The 18,660-nt window shown below is 40.8% G+C and overlaps 1 protein-coding gene across 1 annotated transcript in view; it reads left to right on the top strand.

Annotated features, from left to right (window-relative positions):
* The window catches only part of LOC138615833 (protein sidekick-1-like), a 242,936-nt gene that overhangs the window by 172,800 nt on the left and 51,476 nt on the right, over nt 1-18,660 (top strand). Inside the window, exons 16-20 of the mRNA XM_069689684.1 lie at nt 82-229; nt 7,496-7,636; nt 10,218-10,399; nt 14,755-14,870; nt 18,168-18,363. Coding sequence (XP_069545785.1) covers nt 82-229; nt 7,496-7,636; nt 10,218-10,399; nt 14,755-14,870; nt 18,168-18,363 — 783 coding nt within the window. The remainder of the gene's footprint in view (nt 1-81; nt 230-7,495; nt 7,637-10,217; nt 10,400-14,754; nt 14,871-18,167; nt 18,364-18,660) is intronic.

The following is an 18,660-nucleotide window of genomic DNA, read 5'->3' as shown; positions in this document are numbered from 1 at the left end:
GGTCTTGAGTGTCCCTGTGTTTCTGTTTGTCCTGCCTCAGCCAGATACTATCAGCCTCTAATCTCTGTGTCTTGTGTCTAGACTCTCCATGGAAGGTCTACCTATCAGAGGTTGATCCTGCGGTGAGCGAGGTATCAGTGGGTGGGCTCACACCTGCCAGAACCTACCAGTTCAGACTCTGTGCTGTCAATCAAGTGGGCCGGGGTCAGTACAGCGCTGAGACACAGAGGTAAGACGCGGCCAATACTTCACAATACTTCTTGTGATGCAAAACTACTATCTCACTGATGTTTTCCAAAGAGCGTGAAACCAATTTTTTATGTAGAACATGCTGTGATTTGTGTGAAATAGAGTTTTTTCTTTTTTACTCTGTTCCATCTCTGTGTAATAGACTTGGTCACACTGCCTTAAACAAACTGGGAATGAATAAAATGGAACCTTTCTGCAGTCAAAAGGCAGCATGTATGCACCCCCCCACACACACACACAGTTGAGTGTGTGTTATTGTGTGTGTGTTGTTGTTGTGTGTGTGTGTGTGTGTGTGTGTGTGTGTGTGTGTGTGTGTGTGTGTGTGTGTGTGTGTGTGTGTGTGTGTGTGTGTGTGTGTGTGTGTGTGTGTGTGTGTGTGTGTGTGTGTGTGTGTGTGTGTGTTGCCATTAACATGGACAGGAACATAGGGCTCAGGATGGGGATAAAACAGGGACGGATTCTAACAAGGCGAGAATGGAGAGACCATCCCTTTTTGTTTAGAATCCATTTTCTTTGCAATGAGCAATTTATATTCATCACATCCATGCTTTAGATGTCTTTGTGTGTGTGTGTGTCTATTGCGCTCGGTGAACTCCACAGTATAAATGATGAAATGAACTGCTCTGCATGTGTGTCTGTGTATTTTTAAAAAGAGACTGTGATTTGGCCTGAAAAGCAAATAGATGACTGTGCAGATGTTTTATGTGTGCATGAGCATGCATGTCTGTGTCTGTGTCTGTGTTTGTGTTTGCGTGTTTGTTCCAAGAGAAAACACTAATGGGGGTAATTATGATGCCTTAGCACTAGTAGAACTGCGTGGAGTGAGAGAGGGTTGGAGGAGGTGTGGCGCGCCTCTTAATAATTTTGCCCCCGAGTACACACATACAGCAAATCTCTGACACTCGCACACAATACAAAAGATGTGGTGTCGACACACACACACACACACACACACACACACACACACACACACACACACACACACACACACACACACACACACTCATGCAAACATGGTTTTGTCTGACTGAAAAGACTGACCGTTGCTAGATGCCAGTTGTAATTCTGCCAAATAGACTCAGCAACAACAGTAGCTGTGAACGCTGCCATCGTACATTCACACACCTCAGATTACAGACTCCTTTCAGTTTCCTTCCTTTCAGCTCGCTCTTCATCTGTTATCTGTTCTACTTTTTTCTGCGCTGACTCTTTTCCTCCTCTGTCTTCTTTTTACTCACTAATCCCCCCCTCTTCTCCTTGTTTGTCATTGCTCTTCTTCCTCTCCTCCTGCATGCGCTGGTGTTTGTGTCCAACAGCCATTCTGCTACTCAGCTTTCCGTCCAAAGCCGGTTGTTAGAGACTCCGGAGAGTAGACAGGATTGATCTCCCTTAAATGAAAGACGAGCAGACAGACAAGCCATCACTGGTCAGCGTATCAGAGCAGATGGATACGTGCAGCTCCTATGTAACCACGCGCACTTTTGCTTTTCATCTGCTGGATGAGACACGAGCGGTCTCAGAGATGCCAAAGCGCGTGGTGCACGTAACACACAGGGAGAGTGAGGCTGAACAAAATGTCCTGCAGGAGCTCGGAGTGCCAAGTGAGAAGGATGACAAAACGCAGTAATGTGGACAGAGAGTGGAGAAGCAGCTTGTAATATTGATGACAAAAAGCCTTTATTAAAGTTTGAACCTCCAGCTGCTTCTGCACTCTCACACTTTATCCTCATCCTAATTAGGATCTTTGTCATAATCATCGATTCATACAGGTTTTCTGTTTCTCTTTGGCCCCATCAGTTCATTGCCTTTCTTTTCTAACCTCTGTATTCAAGACGAAGCAGAAGAAGAAGCATTGTGACGAATGGACATTAACCAAAGGGTGTCAGTGTATGGAGTCAAATCTGTAAAACATTACTTTTAAATGCAGAAACTCTATTGAAGACTCCCATGTAGGCAGACTGGAGTGTTTTGCAAACACTGACTTACTCATGCATGATCAGCACTCACACTATTACCATCTTTAAAGAAGAAGCGTTTGCAGAGAAGAGACAGATTATACATAAATGTCTTGAACCCCAGGCGTCATCAGGAATTTAAAGCATCTATCTCCATTCTGTTTACTTTAACCCTGCTTTTTATCCCAGCTGTTCGGACTCAACCAGAACACATTTAATTCTGGGTGTGTGATAAGATACTTTCATCTATTCATCTGCTTTTATTTCACACAAAAACAGAGACACACATCATTTAAAAAAAAAAAAAAAAAAAAAAAAAAAAGGCTTTAAGAGCTTCTTAAAGAGATTAAGATTTATAGGAAATGTGTCCTGTGCTTTCCAATTTAAATAATTTTAAATTACATATCTGTCTCTGACTCTGGCCGCACTGAGTGATTTATTTACTTTATGCTATAGAACAAAAAATGTTTAAGTACTTTGCTCAGCTTTTTCCTTTTTGCAAGTAACACACAAGGAGAATGTAAAGAAATGCAATAAAGTTAATTTCTTATGATCACAGTTTCTGTATATGCTGTGTCAACATTAGTCGTCATTTTTGAAAAGCTACAGTTTAATTAAACATGGGCAAATCCTGTAGATACCAATGATGTGAGTGAGAGATATGTTTGACACATAAATTTAAATGAAACTAAACCCAATAATGCATGCTTTGAATAAACTGTACAGGTATCATCTTTTCACTATTTCTAGCATTAACAAATACGTTTACAGGCTGTTAAACTATTATTTTGAATAGCTTTTGACATAAGCTTCACTCAAAGTACAACAAGTCAAAGACAAGTAAATCTGTATCAAAACACTAAGATTAAGACAAATCTGATCATATCTAATGTAATTTGTGCAGATCTTTTTGGTGTTTATATTGTTGGAGTATGTTTTAACATCAGATGTTGACTGAATATTTGAGGTCAATCTGATAGATGCATATACACAAAAACCCTTTTTTCTCACCCTATAACCATTATAAATGTAAATTTAATTACTCTAGGCTGAATGAAATTCCAAATCCAAGGGTGGATCAAAAAGTCACGAGACTGCTCCTGTTGCATGTCAACAACACTGTGACGCACACAGAGGAGGTGGGAGCTGTAACCTTAACCTTAACTTTTAGTATTTTAAGTTTTGTCACTTGATCAACAGTTACGCGCGATTTTGTGACCACGGCTCCAGTGCATCGGCCTTTTTTCTCCGTGGACATGAGCAGAGAGCTCACATCAAATTTTGTGTCAAATTCAGAATATCGGAGACCTTTGAAAATCTTTAAAAAGTCTACAGTAATGAAGCAATGAGGTGTTCTGAGGGAAAATCACGATTTCTTTGGCATCCATGCGGTTGTGCACCCTGAATCACAAACTCTTTTGGCGAAACCATAAACTACTTTCACCTAGTTAGACACAATTTGCAGATCTCATTGACTCTAAACACATTCTCACATTTTTCACTGTGATGCACTTGTGGTGCATAATAGTGACCACAGGTAGCAAAAGTTGAACACAATTAAAGCACAAGTGTCAGAGCTTAAACACAATGACTCAAAACTGATCACACTTTTTGCAAAAACCAATAAGTCAATTCTGAGTGCACAAGTTTGTCATATCAACAAGGAAGAGTGGAAGGTGGAGGAAGAGGAAGAGCAATTGCTAATAAGAGCTATATTGAGTCATATTTATAATGTGTGTCCCTACCATCTTTTTTTGTTGTTGTTGGAGATTGTCTTCTTATTCACACGAAAATAAATGTCCAATGTTGTAAAAAAAAATGAGAACATTGTTCTCTTAAACACAATCATTTTGCACCTTTGAACCAGTTCCTAATAGGCAGTGATCAGTTCTGAAGTGTCTGTTAAGTAATGAGGCTCAACTGAAGTTCAGAGTCAATCAGGAGAAACTACTCTCAGGGAAAGGCTGTTCCTCCATGTCACAGATGAACTAATGAGTCCTTAGTACAGTATCTCCTGTTCTCTCGTACTACAGTCCTCACATTTCAATAAGTATCAAATCATTTGTCATTGGTCCCTGAGAACTACTCACATTTTTGTAGACTGTAACTGTCTCTGACATCCACTGATTACTTGATGTTGGTGAGAACAGCCTTGAATTTGCCAAAGCTGATGATGATGATAAACTGATGGACCTTGATGCAGTGTTTTTTTTTTTTTTTTTTTTTTCCTTTTACATGAAATTCTTTTTTATTTTAAATCTGTAGTTTTAACAGTTACACATACACTGAGCATCTGCTGTCACATTAGATTAGTTTTAAAGTGTTATTGCTGGTATGCACTTAAAAAAAATGCCATTGATGGATTGCGTAATATGACCACAGATATACTATTTATTGAAATGACAGCCGTAAAGCACATATGCAGAGGGAAATATGCGCTGCAGCACATTTTGATTCATTGTGAGAATACGCTCAAAGTACGCTCTCTATTTCGTTGGCGGAGTCTCTTTAGTGTGTCAACCCTCTCCAATTGTGCATCTTTTAACCTCTGGCAAAACAGCACAACATCTAAAGAAGACAAGAACTAAAGTGCCAAACAAGACAAAAATAAGCTCATCTATTCCTCCGGTTGCACCCACTCACATCTCACCTGTTCTCTCTTTCAATGTATTTCTGCTGCTCTCTGTTTATATCGCTCATTTGTACCCCTGCTGAATCAAAATTTTACTCTGGTGTTTGAATAGGGACAGACTTAACACCCCAGTAACACCATTCAATTTCAGAGTGAGTGTATGTGTGGATTTAGCCAGAAAGCCAGCAGGCATTTAACTGTGGAGAATGACACAGATAAAAACTTTTCCTAATTCCCACACAGCATGGGGAATTCACAAAATGTGGCCCTTCTCTCACTTTCTCTCTCACACACTGGAAAATATGTACATTTCCTGCAGACAATGTCCTCTTTTCCTTAATAACAAGGGACAGAGAAAGTGTGTCACACTGTGTTAACTGAGTTTTGGGCTGTGTTTGTTTTGTTTGGTTGTGGAACATGTGTGAGTGTTTGTTGGATGTGAAGTTTTTGCATGAGTAAATTGGTTGAGGGGGCAGGGGGAGAGGGGGAGCGTTATATATTTAATCCCTGGTGTGAAGTTGATGTCCTCATGCTGAACCTACTGTGAAATATTTACTCATAAATGGTTGGGATGGAATTAAGGCAATTCACAAGGAGTTTCTGTTATGGAGTGGAAGTGTGTCAGTGTGCATTTGTGCGTTTTATTCGCAGTCAAACAGTGAATGATTGCATCTGTCCAGTACTGTATGGGCGTGCGGGTGTTTGTGTAGTATGAGTTTGCGTATGTGTATTAATGCGCATCATCAATTCCAGTCAAAAGCAGTGGCATAGTTGAGGATTATATATACCCCATTTCCAGACAGCTACCCTAATGCCCATCTCATTCACACAAGGCCCATTAGCCCGTGTGTGTGTGTGTGTGTGTGTGTGTGTGTGTGTGTGTGTGTGTGTGTGTGTGTGTGTGTGTGTGTGTGTGTGTGTGTGTGTGTGTGTGTGTGTGTGTGTGTGTGTGTGTGTGTGTGTGTCTGTGTGTATCTGTGTGTATGTATGCCTGCAGCACCTGGTGCCTGGCAGTGCCTAACCTAATGGAAGTAAAGCACAGCTGTAAAACCACTGGCCTGTGCTATATATCCGCCTGCGCAAGTCTCGAGCTAACAGCTTTCACACCCCTGCGTTCACTCAAACACACATATATATATGTGCATACGCAGATGCATACTGATTCAGACCCACAAATACAGGCAGCCACACCGCAGCTAATGGGTCGATAGCTTATAGAGAATCATTCAGGGAGATATGGAGCGCAGAGGGGAAGTGAGGGCGGGTGAGAGGAGCGCGGGGGGGGGGGGGCAAGGGGGGGGGGGGCGCAGAGGGAGAAGGCAGTGTAAATCTCCAGACATAATCCATGGAAGGGAAAAGACCATCGGATGTAGCAGTCTGTCTTAAGCTGGGAGAAATTTGTTTGGTGGGCTTGTATGTGTGTGTGTGAACACATATGGCTCTGATTACGTTTGCTGAGCTGCTTACCGTAAAGCCAGAGGCTGACCAGCTCAGCCCGTGTGCTTTACCAACCATGAGAGGGCCGGGAGCTTTAATCACGGGTGGGGTTGGGTTGATGAGGAGGAAGAGGAGGGAGGGAAGGAGATGAGTAAAAGATAGAAGGATGAAATAATTGAGGTCAAAGGACACGCTGGATGAAAGGTGAAAGTTTGATGGGGATGAAAAAAATTTGAGAAGTAGTTCAAAATGTCAAAGGAAAGATGGGAAAAAGGTTTGTGGAGAGACAGAAGAGGGCAAAAGGAGTGAGGGATCCCTCTGTGTCACTGGAAATAAAAAGACAATCTCTTTGCTCACACACTGCTAATAGTGATTTAACTATCTTTTACTGTCACACTGAACAGCTGGTCTGCAGGGGCGATTGTGGAAGGGTTGAGTTTGAAATAGAAAGTGCCCAGACAAGAGCGCATGAATATAAATGAAACATAAGTAGGAAAACTGTAAAGTTAAAAATGAGAAGAATAAAACGAAATATTAACAGTAATCTGCAACATATAGACAGTAAATGCCTGTTTGCTCTCCTAAACTACCAGTGAATCAAACACAATAGCAATCCAGCGTGTTCGCGAACGTTTTTACATTTGTTGTTTTAAACACCCAGTCTGAGCTCGATCATTCCCTGGAGAAATCCTCTGGCGCGCTTGAAGTGATGCATTAAACGTTTCCAGCAGCAGTAGCAGTGGTTTGTTTGAAACAAATGAACAGTATAGCCAGAGATGAAAAACAAACATATTAAATGAAATTGGAAGATACACCAGGAGACAAGCGATGAGACAGCTGAGTGCAGAATTCAATAAGAATTCATTAGAGCTGCTTAAATTGTGAGAAGATGCTCTGTAATAAGTTGCAGCTCTGTCCCGTGGATCTCCACTGACAAATACAATAATTTGTTTGTAGACAATCTGACCCCCAGACTAGAAAAGATGAAGATACTCGTGAGAGAAAATTGCTCTGAAATTCCTTTTTTGCCTACTTTCTTAATAAACTGTTCCTGTGCAGGCTGTGTGATAAGTGAAAGGCTGGACACCCAGCGGTGATGACAAATGCTGTGTCTACACTTCTTTAGCGATACTGTTATTCTCATTAAAACATGTCTAATCGGCTTGATCAAAATCATTTTTCTCTCTTGCTCTCCGTCTTTCTTCCTGCGGGTGTGTGTTAGATTGATGCTGAGGGAGGAGGCACCCAGCGCTCCTCCGAAGAATATTGTGGCCAGCGGGCGCACAAACCAGTCCATCATGGTCCAGTGGCAGCCTCCACCCGAACTCCAGCTTAACGGAGTCCTGCGAGGATACGTACTCAGGTAAACACACGCCGAAACACATATGTTGTTGTATGTACGCCTTCATTAGTTAGAATACTATAGAGTTGGACAGGAAAAGGTGGAGGGGAGAGAAAGGTATGGTATGCGCCACTTGCTGAAACCTGACTGCACCACAGGCCTGTCAATCAAACAGACACCCCCCCCAAAAATACAGCTTTTAAGGCCTATTATCTATTTAATGACAGGATTATTTTCAGATGTACGGCCAGAAAACGAATAAGATGGAGCGACAACAACAACATAATAAGAACTTTTAGAAAAAAATAATTGGCTTAATATTGCATGAGGAGTCTATGGAGCCCGAGGCTTTTCCAAGCCAACCTGTAGTGGCCCTCTGTGGTATTGTAGTTTAAGGCAGATCTACATTGGCTTCATTTTTCAGACCTGGAACCACATTTATATACAGTCACACGTTACCCAGAACTAGCTGATTAGTCAAAGCGAGCATTAATTGTGTAACCGGAGTTTAAAAAAAGAGATGGAAGTAGCCTCAGTGAAAACCACATCAATATAATTTCAAACAATTGCAGCAAGGAATTTGAGAACAGGAATACACTTCGAGCTATGTATCTATTGCATGACACATCTACGGTATACGTAAAGACCTTTTACAGAATGTTCTAGATGGCTTATTTCTACTCAATGTCAGGAGAGGACAACATAAAATAGTAGTTTCTATGGTATGCAGTCAGAAACATAATTACAATAATAGAACATATCTGTGAAGTATTATGACGTGTTTTCATAAAATGTTGAATATTGAATATATATGCCCATGTCAGAACAGGAAAGGTTTTTTTATTTATTATTTTTTTTTCAAAATAGAGGCTCCTATGTGTTCCTGTCTAAATAATAGTAAGCAAACATAATAAGGTGGTGTTTCATTCCTGGATTCCTGCCACAGAGGAAGAGTGTTTTGTGTGCTTTTTGTGTTTTGTGTGTCCACTATACAGAGCGTCCACATTTTAGCTGTTTAGTTACTTTGAAAATATTATTTCTTTTGGCCACTAGATTGGATAGACAACAACAATGAAATAGTCTTCTTTGCCAAGCCTGTCTGCAGTGTATTGCTTAGAAACCTAATGTATCGGCCAGGTTTTATGAGAGAAATTTGCTGTAAGGAAAGATTTTATTTCAACTACATAAATGTCAAAGACATAATCCTGCCTGTCGAGCTTGGGGCAAAACAACTCTCCTTATGTTACAAAGCTGTGAAAAGACTTGTGAGGATTTTCAGTTTACTATCACTGAAAGTTAATAAATATAACAACAAGCCCCTTAAAATCTAGAAATGTACATATTTTCTGACATTTTCTTGCCTGAACAATTGCAAAAGTACGCATATGATTAATCACTGATTAGAGACATAAGGTGTATGTAAATTTACAGATTAGTGTAATTAATTACCTGTCGACAAATTCCTTCCTTTCGCTGTTTCTTCCGCTCTCTTAACAAATATAGAACCACGCATACATTCACACACAGACACAAGTGCTCTTTACTGTTGCTCTGGCTGCCCTCCACCTGCTGTCCTTCCCTTACCTAAAGTGTGACACAACGTGTGTAATCAAAGTGTCATCGGCGGCCTCAGATGGATTTGCATATAATTGCGGTAGAAGTTATCAGGTCTTTCTCCTCCTTCAGTGTGTTATCTGCCTCCACTTCAGAAATCAGTAGAAAATAGAATCGCACACTCAGACATGCCCGCTGTATCATCCCAGCTTTATAGGATAAAGCTTCCAGCTCCTCCTGCCCTCCCCTCTTCCCTTTTCCTCCTTGTATCAGCAGGCAGCTCCTTCATCTGCCCTCCCCTTGTTGTGAGTGTCAGGTGGAGAGAGAGGACAGAGGGGTTATCTCCTCTCCACTGCAGAGATCCACTGTTAGCCTCCAGGGCCCCATCGCTTTGTGTATCTGTGTTTGCATATATGGGTGTGTTTCTGTGTGCGTGTACACAGTATGCGTGTGATTTAGCGCTGACTCAGCCAGTGAATCGGTGGAATATCCCGTTACAGTGAATAGGCTTCATATTAAAACGCTGACATGGGGATTATTACTCCATTCAGCTCCATCAGATATGTACAATACCAGAGTGATATTACACCTCCCTGTCTAGTTGGGTCATATATCCTTTTAAGTGGACATTTATATCATGTAGTAAAGCAAAGGCCTTGAAGGTGCTCCATTCAGCAACGCCTAGCAGACATTGAGAGTTTTTACTCCGTGGAGATCTTTAGAGGGACTTCAAAGCAACAGAACATCCTTCAGCATAGTTTCTCTGCCTTTCAATTGACAACAAAAACAAAGCTGAGGGAAGCATTTTATTCATTTTCAAATATGTATTCAGGCACATACTGTATTACACACTGCTATAATTGCATTATCAAGATATATTAATTTAGCTCTGGTGCGTTATTTCATTACATGCTTTTGTCCATAGTGTGTGTGTATTTTTACTCAGAACAATATACATATTTACTTTTCTCACTTGTTTTCACTGGTATATTTACGTGTGTGTGTGTGTGTGTGTGTGTGTGTGTGTGTGTGTGTGTGTGTGTGTGAGGTACCGTCTCGCAGGGCTGCCAGGGGACTACCAGGAGAAGAACATCAGCAGCCCAGAGACCAACTACTGTTTGCTCAAAGACCTGATCATCTGGACACAATACCAGATCCAGGTGGCTGCCTACACAGGAGCCGGCCTGGGTGTCTACAGCAGTTCTGTCACCGAGTACACACTGCAGGGAGGTGAGTACAGATGCGCGCACACACACACACACACACACATTTTTATTTCTCATTCGTAGTCAGCAAAGCAAGTGTACCAGGAGATTCAGAAACATTATTAATCATCATCATACACACACACACACACACACACACACACACACACACACACACACACACACACACACACACACACACACACACACACACACACACACACACACATCCCACATAAACATTGTTTGGTTCGAAGCCCACAAGAAGCTCTTCCTTGATCCTTGAAGCTGTAAATATTGGTCCAAAAAGACTTGACATCAGGGCTCTTACATTGTTTCCATATTCCAGTGCAGCCCATAATAGGGCTTGCGGGGCAAGTTTGGCCCCAACCTTCTTTGTTTTGGCTCACCACAACATTTGTCAAGCCCGTGCTTATTCTCCTTCTTCTAATATGCTGTAAAATCCTAACCATAATGACTACAAGCTATAAATTTTGTGTAGCTAAAAACTACATAATATAAGTTTTACTGTAATGTATATCACAGTGCTGGTATTCTCATTCTCTCCTTCTAAAGCTCATGTGATGTAAGTGTGTCCTACATCGCTGACTTTGAGCTGCCAATTAAGAAGACAGATTGAGGGAGTGGCACACTGACACTGAGAATATTGAAATAATTGGAGCGACAAATGACAATAAGACAATAACTTCTGAAAAATAATAGAATTGGAAATTAAAGAGTGGTGTTTTGGTTATCCGGAATTTTTTTGTTTTAGAACGTTAATTTGTGGTTAAATATATTTCATTTCAATTAAATGTTACTTTTTATTGAAATACAATTCACATAACATAAATATTTATTTTCAGCCCGCAGCCGTTCATCCACATATAATAACAGTAGGAAAGAAGTTGGATACCCGTGGCAAATACACACTCACTTTTTTATTAAGTTGAAATATCTTATTTTCTGGTGGTCAAATAAAATTTATGAATAGTTTTATCATCAGTAATTCCAGTGATAAAATTTCAGAATGAGACAGCAATATTTTCTCATGCTCTCGTCTGATTAATAGCGTTACCACCCACACCCACTTGGGACATTTTAATACTTGGCATTTCTTAAGTAAATTAAACACAAGGGTGGTTGTGCAATTAGTAAGCATCATGAGATAGATTTGCAGACCTTCACTTTAGACAGACCCTCACTATTCATAATACAAAAGAGAGTATGAGCATATGTTTCCCCCCAAATAAAGTAGCTTATTGTTTAATACTTGCACCATTGAACCTCCCGGTTTCCTCCACTTCGGTAGTTATAAAAAAAACTTTTGCTTTACCTGCTCAGATATTTGTTTTTAATGTGTAATGGAGTTGAGGTGAAATGGGGACAAACACATTCAGATGTAATTGTGAGCCCGCAGCCCTTATGCAGTGAAACATATACACTGCAATCCATAGAGACTATTCTCACCAGTTTTTATTGTATTGGGTGAAGACTCAGTTGACTAAGGTCACAGGTATAAGCAGAAGCAATAAGGTCTCTCTGTAGCCTGGCAGCGTTAACTCTCACTGAGCTTTGAGAGGAGCCAATTCATGCAGTTCAGACTTGTGTTAAAGTTGCCCCCGAGGCGTCGCCTCGCAAGCATACCAGCTTCAGTCAACTGCAAAGAGACCCTCGGGGTGACGCAGGACCTGCTGGAGGGACTACATCTCCCATCTGGCCAATGATCACCTTGGGATGCTGTAGGATGAGCTGCAGAAAACAGTTTGTGTGCTGCTCTATAAATATGTAATACAACATATAATAGTGTGTTTTTTTTGTAATAAACATGGCTGCATAGAGGAACACACTCTCAAATCTCTCAAATGTAAATCAATGAAGTGGTTGTGAAACAGGGAAGAACATAAGAGAGGATTGTAAAGAGGGATGAGAGGAAGTGGTTGTGGGGGTAAATCTCCTTTAAACACGTGCTCGTCTCTTTCTGACTTTTATTCCAACAGTATATTATCATTATTAAAGATGGGCTGAGCTACACACACACACACACACACACACACACACACACACACACACACACACACACACACACACACACACACACACACACACACACACACACACACACACACATAAAACTCACAGTCATTATTACAAGAGTTCGGGACAGGTTTATAGACTCAGGAGAGGGAGTTAGGCTCATTAATTATTCTAATGTGGTTTAATGGGAGTGGCTGCGATGGATTGGACATTTTCTCTCTCTCTCCGTCTTTGAGAGGATGTGGCTGGACTCAGTGCTAGACTCTGATAACACTGCTCTTCTCCAGCACTCTCACAAGCAGCCTAACACGCATACTAAGATTCCCCCAAAGGGCAGAGTTTAGTGTTTTATCTGGAGCTGTGAGCTGAGAGGGGGTTAGAAGCCAGTCCCCAGGAGTACAGGCAGTGTGGCAGGGAGGGAGAGCGCATCTTTAACATCAATTCATCTCCAGTCTGCCGCTCTGTCTTCTCACTCTTTGGCTCCCTTTCTTGCACCATCGCGTGTTGTCCATTTTTCACTAGTTTTAATTATTGTCTCTTTCAGCCCTGTACACTCTATATGTGTGTGTGTGTGTGTGTGTGTGTGTGTGTGTGTGTGTGTGTGTGTGTGTGTGTGTGTGTGTGTGTGTGTGTGTGTGTGTGTGTGTGTGTGTGTGTGTGTGTGTGTGTGTCGTTTAGCCACTTTAGCTCAAATATAAGATTTAAAGGGCATTCCCATCATGCAACAGTGCATTATCACTCTGTGGCTTTCTAGCATCAGCATAAACCCCTTACTGTGTAATCACCAGAACATGTGCCCGCAGACACACGCATTTCACTCTCTCTACTCTCTCTCTTCCTGACTTTATTCCTTCATCGTAGACACTTCACTCTAACTGAGCAGCTGCTCTGATAGATTTCACCTTCAGTAACACATAAACATCTACAGGGAGCGAAACACTGACCCCAAAAAGGGGGGAAAAAACCGAGAAGTAAACAGAAGAGACGGTGGTTTTGTCTTAGAATGGATGAAGTCAAATGTGTTCAGCTTGTGAGAACCAAAGAAGTACAGCATTTGTTTACAATATCTACCTCCTGCCAGCCTTGATTTTTTTTTTTAGACTGAACAAATAACCTACATTTCATCGGGAAACTGCTGCAACACCCACAGCTTTTCTGTGTTGTCTGCCTCCCTCTTAGGTGGGTGATGAATGCCTTGACCAAGTTCATACACACTTCAAACAGACTTTGCAAATTATGACTGGTCCGCTGTAGCGTGAAGGCATTTTCTTTTTGTTGAACTTTTTATTGTGAAATCTTTGAACTGATATTCATATTTAAACACAGACAGCTCTAGTGTATTAAATATTGGAAGCAATACGGATGGTGTGCATGTTGTTTTTCTGGACATTAAAGTAGAAGAAATACATACTAAAAATGCTCTGGCATCATAATTATTAAGTGAATAAGCAAGTAGGAGTCTTTTTCATAGAAAGAATACGTAGATTCTAAATGAGTTAAAGGTGCACTCCACTGATTTAACACTGCCCAAGGAGACAGATGCGTTTGCTCTGAAGGGATATTTCCATTGTTTAAAAAAAATAAGCCTGTTGAGGTCATAGTGACGTCATCAGGGTTGTCTTGGACTGAGCTTAATGCCTTTTTAAGAAAGCCTTCATTACAAAGTGGAGGTGTGGTGTTAAAAGTGGGCATGCAGGAGGGAGGGACTAGTGTTTCAAATGAAATACACAAGTGCAGCACAAAATCACATTACATTACATTTCATTTAGCTGACGATTTTATCCAAAGCGACTTACAATAAGTGCATTTCAACCATGAGGGTACAAAACCCAGAACAACAAGAATCAAGCAAACTCATCATTGCCTGTTGTAAGTTAAAATATTAATATAGATCAAATGGCATGACTCTCATCAGATACATTCAGTAAAACATGCCACACTGTGCAATTACATCATGTCAGTAATAAGGTTTAAAGAGCTGCTTGATTTATACAGGGAGAGGCATGTGGCTGCAGGACTGAACCAACAAATCAACAGTTCTTTGAAAAATTAGGTCATTTTGCTGCAAAGAATGCCGGGGTAGGTTTGGCATTTAGCTTTTGCAAGCTTGCATATATTTTTAATTAAAAAATGAACTAAATCTCCACATAAAACATTTAATTATGGTGCCCTATGAGATATTACTCTTTGAAAAAGTCTAAGCCTGAAATTGAACATTTCTGCAGCTTTGGTGCGCTTGGGCTGATACTACTGATATTTTTTTCAATCGTATTCTAACTCACTCGTCCTTCTTGGTGAACGCATTGCAGCTAAGTTTTGTTTTGTTTGTGTACCTGCGTTTAGTTCCCACAGCACCTCCGCAGGAAGTGGAAGTTGTAGCAATTAATTCAACAACCATCCGCTTCACGTGGAACCCTCCACCTCAGCAATTCATTAACGGCATTAACCAGGGATACAAGGTAAGTGTGTGTGTGTGTGTGTGTGTGTGTGTGTGTGTGTGTGTGTGTGTGTGTGTGTGTGTGTGTGTGTGTGTGTGTGTGTGTGTGTGTGTGTGTGTGTGTGTGTGTGTGTGTGTAACTCAGATTATAACACAAAATGTCAGGTTATGATCAGTAAGACAAAATATATGTATTAAACATGTAAAACATTGTACGCGTATGGAGTGGGTAAAAATCGACAAGGGATTTTATGGAAATATCCTGCTATTTTACATGGCAATATTGTATCAATACACGGACACCACGTATCGATATTTCATTATATAAATATGAATAAATATATTTGTCAGGCACATGCAACATTTAGTCTGCCTGACATTTCCATTTACCTGCCTTAGAAATGATTAAAGTGAGATGAACAAACTGAAAACTTTATTTTTGCAGATAAGACACACACTGATAAAGTTTGCTATAAATAAGTGAATAAATCCCAATTTCTAAATGTTTAAAGTTGCAATAATATAATATCTTGATTGTAATATCGTATCGCTGGGCTTCTGGTGATCCCCACCACTAATATTGCAATAAGAAAAACACCTCGGGTTAGAGACATCTGGATAACTTTGGCCAGACTCCCCAAAAAATAGACTGAATAAAAACTGCATCAGTCAACATTTGATTTATTTATTGAAATAGTTAAAAACAAAATTGAGAGGCTGTATAAACAAATATGAGTGGGAGTTAAAACCTGTCAAGCTATGTTTGGACTTTGAGCTCAAAGGTCCTATCCGAGGATGTACTGCCTGGTTCTTGTTTACTCATACCAGTTTTAAGCCAAATGTGGAGTCAGCTCCAGAAATAATAACAAATAACAGGTGTTAAAAAAGAGAGAGATGATTAAACAGGGATATAAGAGTATATGCGTAGAGAGAGACGTAAGAGCTAATAATAAAGAAATCGGTGAGAGCAAACGCCTGAACAGTGTGAGAGATCTATATGTACTGGTTCTGTGATGTGATTTATTCCTCACTTTATTGTGGCAGCCAACCCCTAAGGAACTGATTAACATGACAAAGAAAACGCATCACATTCTTGCCATGCGTCACTGTGTCTGTGTGTGAGTCTCTCTCAGAGTGTGAATATTGGTGTCTTTGTTGCTTGATAGATACTACATGGCTTCCCATCTTTTTGGTGTAGCTCTGTGATGTTTTCTTGGTATACGAGGCTCTACCACTCTAAATCCGTGAAGCCTCTCAGTGCTGCTCCACATGTGCGTGTGCGTCTTTGGGGGTGTTGTTCTGATTAGAGCACTGTAGATAATGATATTAATTAAAAGAGGATATGAAGCAAAGCCTCATCTCATGTCAACCCCCCTCCCCCTCCCTCTACAGATCACTGACTATATACAATACCCTCAATAATATAGCTCCAAACTCATTGCTAGAGAAAGAACCGAGGTCACTTCTGATAAGTTTCATGTCTTTCATTTACACTGTATGTCCTTGAAAGTGTATTTCCTCTGCTGCAGAGCTGATAATGCTTCCGACTTACCAGTTTGTCTTTCTGTCAATCACTAGATGTGTTCTTCAGCAAACTTTGGGTTTCCATGCAACCAAGTTCAAAATGCACCCGTGACTATTTTCAACAGCAGACCAAATCATTCCAGTCCCCTTTTAAAGTGGACTAACAGAGGACGCTTAAATAACCCAGACCAGCACTCTTTTACTCTACCCAAACTGTACTGTGCTGATAATAGATTATAATGGAAAACCTTATTTTACCATGACAGACTGGGTGCAATGATGCACCCTTTAAGAAGAGGGACAAGCAGCCACTCTACTGTCCCTGGGTATCACTGGATTCCTCACAATGATTTTCAAATTGGGTTCCTTTTGCAGATATGAAGTACATCTGAAACAGTGTGCACAGTAGAACACTGACAGCATTAATCCCAAGCAGCAACCAACAGTGACGTCACCCATTGGTTTGTGGACGGCCGTAATGAAGCCTCAAGTTCGGATATTTGCCAGCGCCATTTTGCTAGTTCGGAGCAGTTTAGAGCCAGAAGTGAGCATATTTGGACGATCTGGGAGGAAGCGAGCAGTGGATATGACTCGATCTGATTGGAAACTCGATGACACTACGTCCTCCCCACTGATAGCTGCAACCTGACTGCACCACAGGCCTGTCAATCAAACAGACACACCCCCAAAAACACAGCTGTTTGTCTGAAACACTCTCACTAGATAAACAGTGAAAATGCTTCCCATATACAATAATAGCAGGATGGAGAAAATGGCACCAGTGTGGGTCACACAAGACATGACATCAGTGAGGCAGCCCTACAGAATACTATACCTTTGAAGCTTTGAGGCAGCGCACACTCAAAGCATTGAGAATGCCGAGCAGTGAGACTCTGTACATACAGGTCAGAGGTTTTTAAGTTATCAAATACAAATGCAAATAGAGGCGGTACTTTTCACTCCTACTGGAAATGTAGTGGTAACAAACATCTGTAAATGTCTCATCAATAATATGCCATTAAATAGCCATTTTGCATTCTGTAATCATAAGCAGCTTGTGTAAATATTTTTCAAGCCTCACTGACCCATTGCACAGTTTAAGTCTGATTCAAACTTCGCTCCGAGTTCACATTTTATCCATTTAAGAAAAATATATATATTTGGAACCATAAATATGTGTACCCTATCATAGCGTTGCCCGTGGCTTATCTCTCATTATGAATATTTAAGTGTATGCCTTTCACTGTTTGTTTTTGTGGCTAAAGCAATAACGCAAACCAAACTGCTGTGGTTCTGAATATAAATCAAGGCTCACTATAGACACAAATTAACCTTTCATTAGACGTTTAGTGGGACTGATAATCAAACTTAGTTTTTGTCCTCAGATGCTGTTATGACTGACAATGGTCTGCCAGCAGGAGTTTATGTTAAGTGATACATCGATATGTAAATAAAAGCTCGTTTAGAATGCAAATAACTTTTCCAGGGAATAAAACATGAATATTGTTTTGTCTTTTTGATACATTTGTAACTAGAATTTGGCAGATTTAAACTTTAATAACAAGAAACTTTTAGGCATCAGTTTTGATTTAAAAAGATTCCCCATGTCCCACACCGTGATACAAGTACGTTTTGTTTCATAAATGCAGTCTGAATAATAAGAATTGATCGAGCAGCCTGAGGCAGAATAATAGCTGATGGACATTTTCGGTGCTGAGATGACCTGCGGGTTTTAGGTAAGAATCATTAGAGAGTATTGCTGTCACCAGTGTCCATTTTTTTTTATTTATCACAGCTGCTGATCTGGCCAGAGCAGTCTCCAGAGGACGTTACCATAGTAACCATCACTCCGGAGTACCCTGGTTCACGCCACACAGGATTAGTCAGCGGGCTGAAGAAATTCACCTGGTACTTCGGCTCCACCCTCTGCTTCACAACACCTGGAGACGGCCCCCGCAGCGCACCCACCCTGCTGCAGACACATGAGGACAGTGAGTACACACACACACACAGTCTGATACAAGCATCGTGTAAATAAAGCCAGCAAACAACACAAAAGGCACTCTCCTCACCTCTCCTGTGAATATTAATGAAAGTGCATTGGCTAGCTCTGTGTTCAATCCAGCTGTTTTGATCAGTATGATCCACAGCTGTGTGCACAATACAACGACACTCCCTGGTTTCCGTCAGGCTCTGACTTGCTTCTCACTCCTTTTTAATTTCTTTGTTCTACGTCGTCGTTTTACTTCTCCTCCACTGTGTCTTTTTAAAAGGAATTGATTCATATG

This window comes from Brachyistius frenatus, unplaced genomic scaffold (genome assembly GCF_029030835.1).
Source record: "Brachyistius frenatus isolate BFR_SWC_R1_liver_20210118 unplaced genomic scaffold, ASM2903083v1 Contig_7, whole genome shotgun sequence".
Taxonomy (NCBI): domain Eukaryota; kingdom Metazoa; phylum Chordata; class Actinopteri; family Embiotocidae; genus Brachyistius; species Brachyistius frenatus.
The sequence above is the reverse complement of the archived record's forward strand: the minus strand, read 5'-3'. Positions and strand labels throughout refer to the sequence as shown.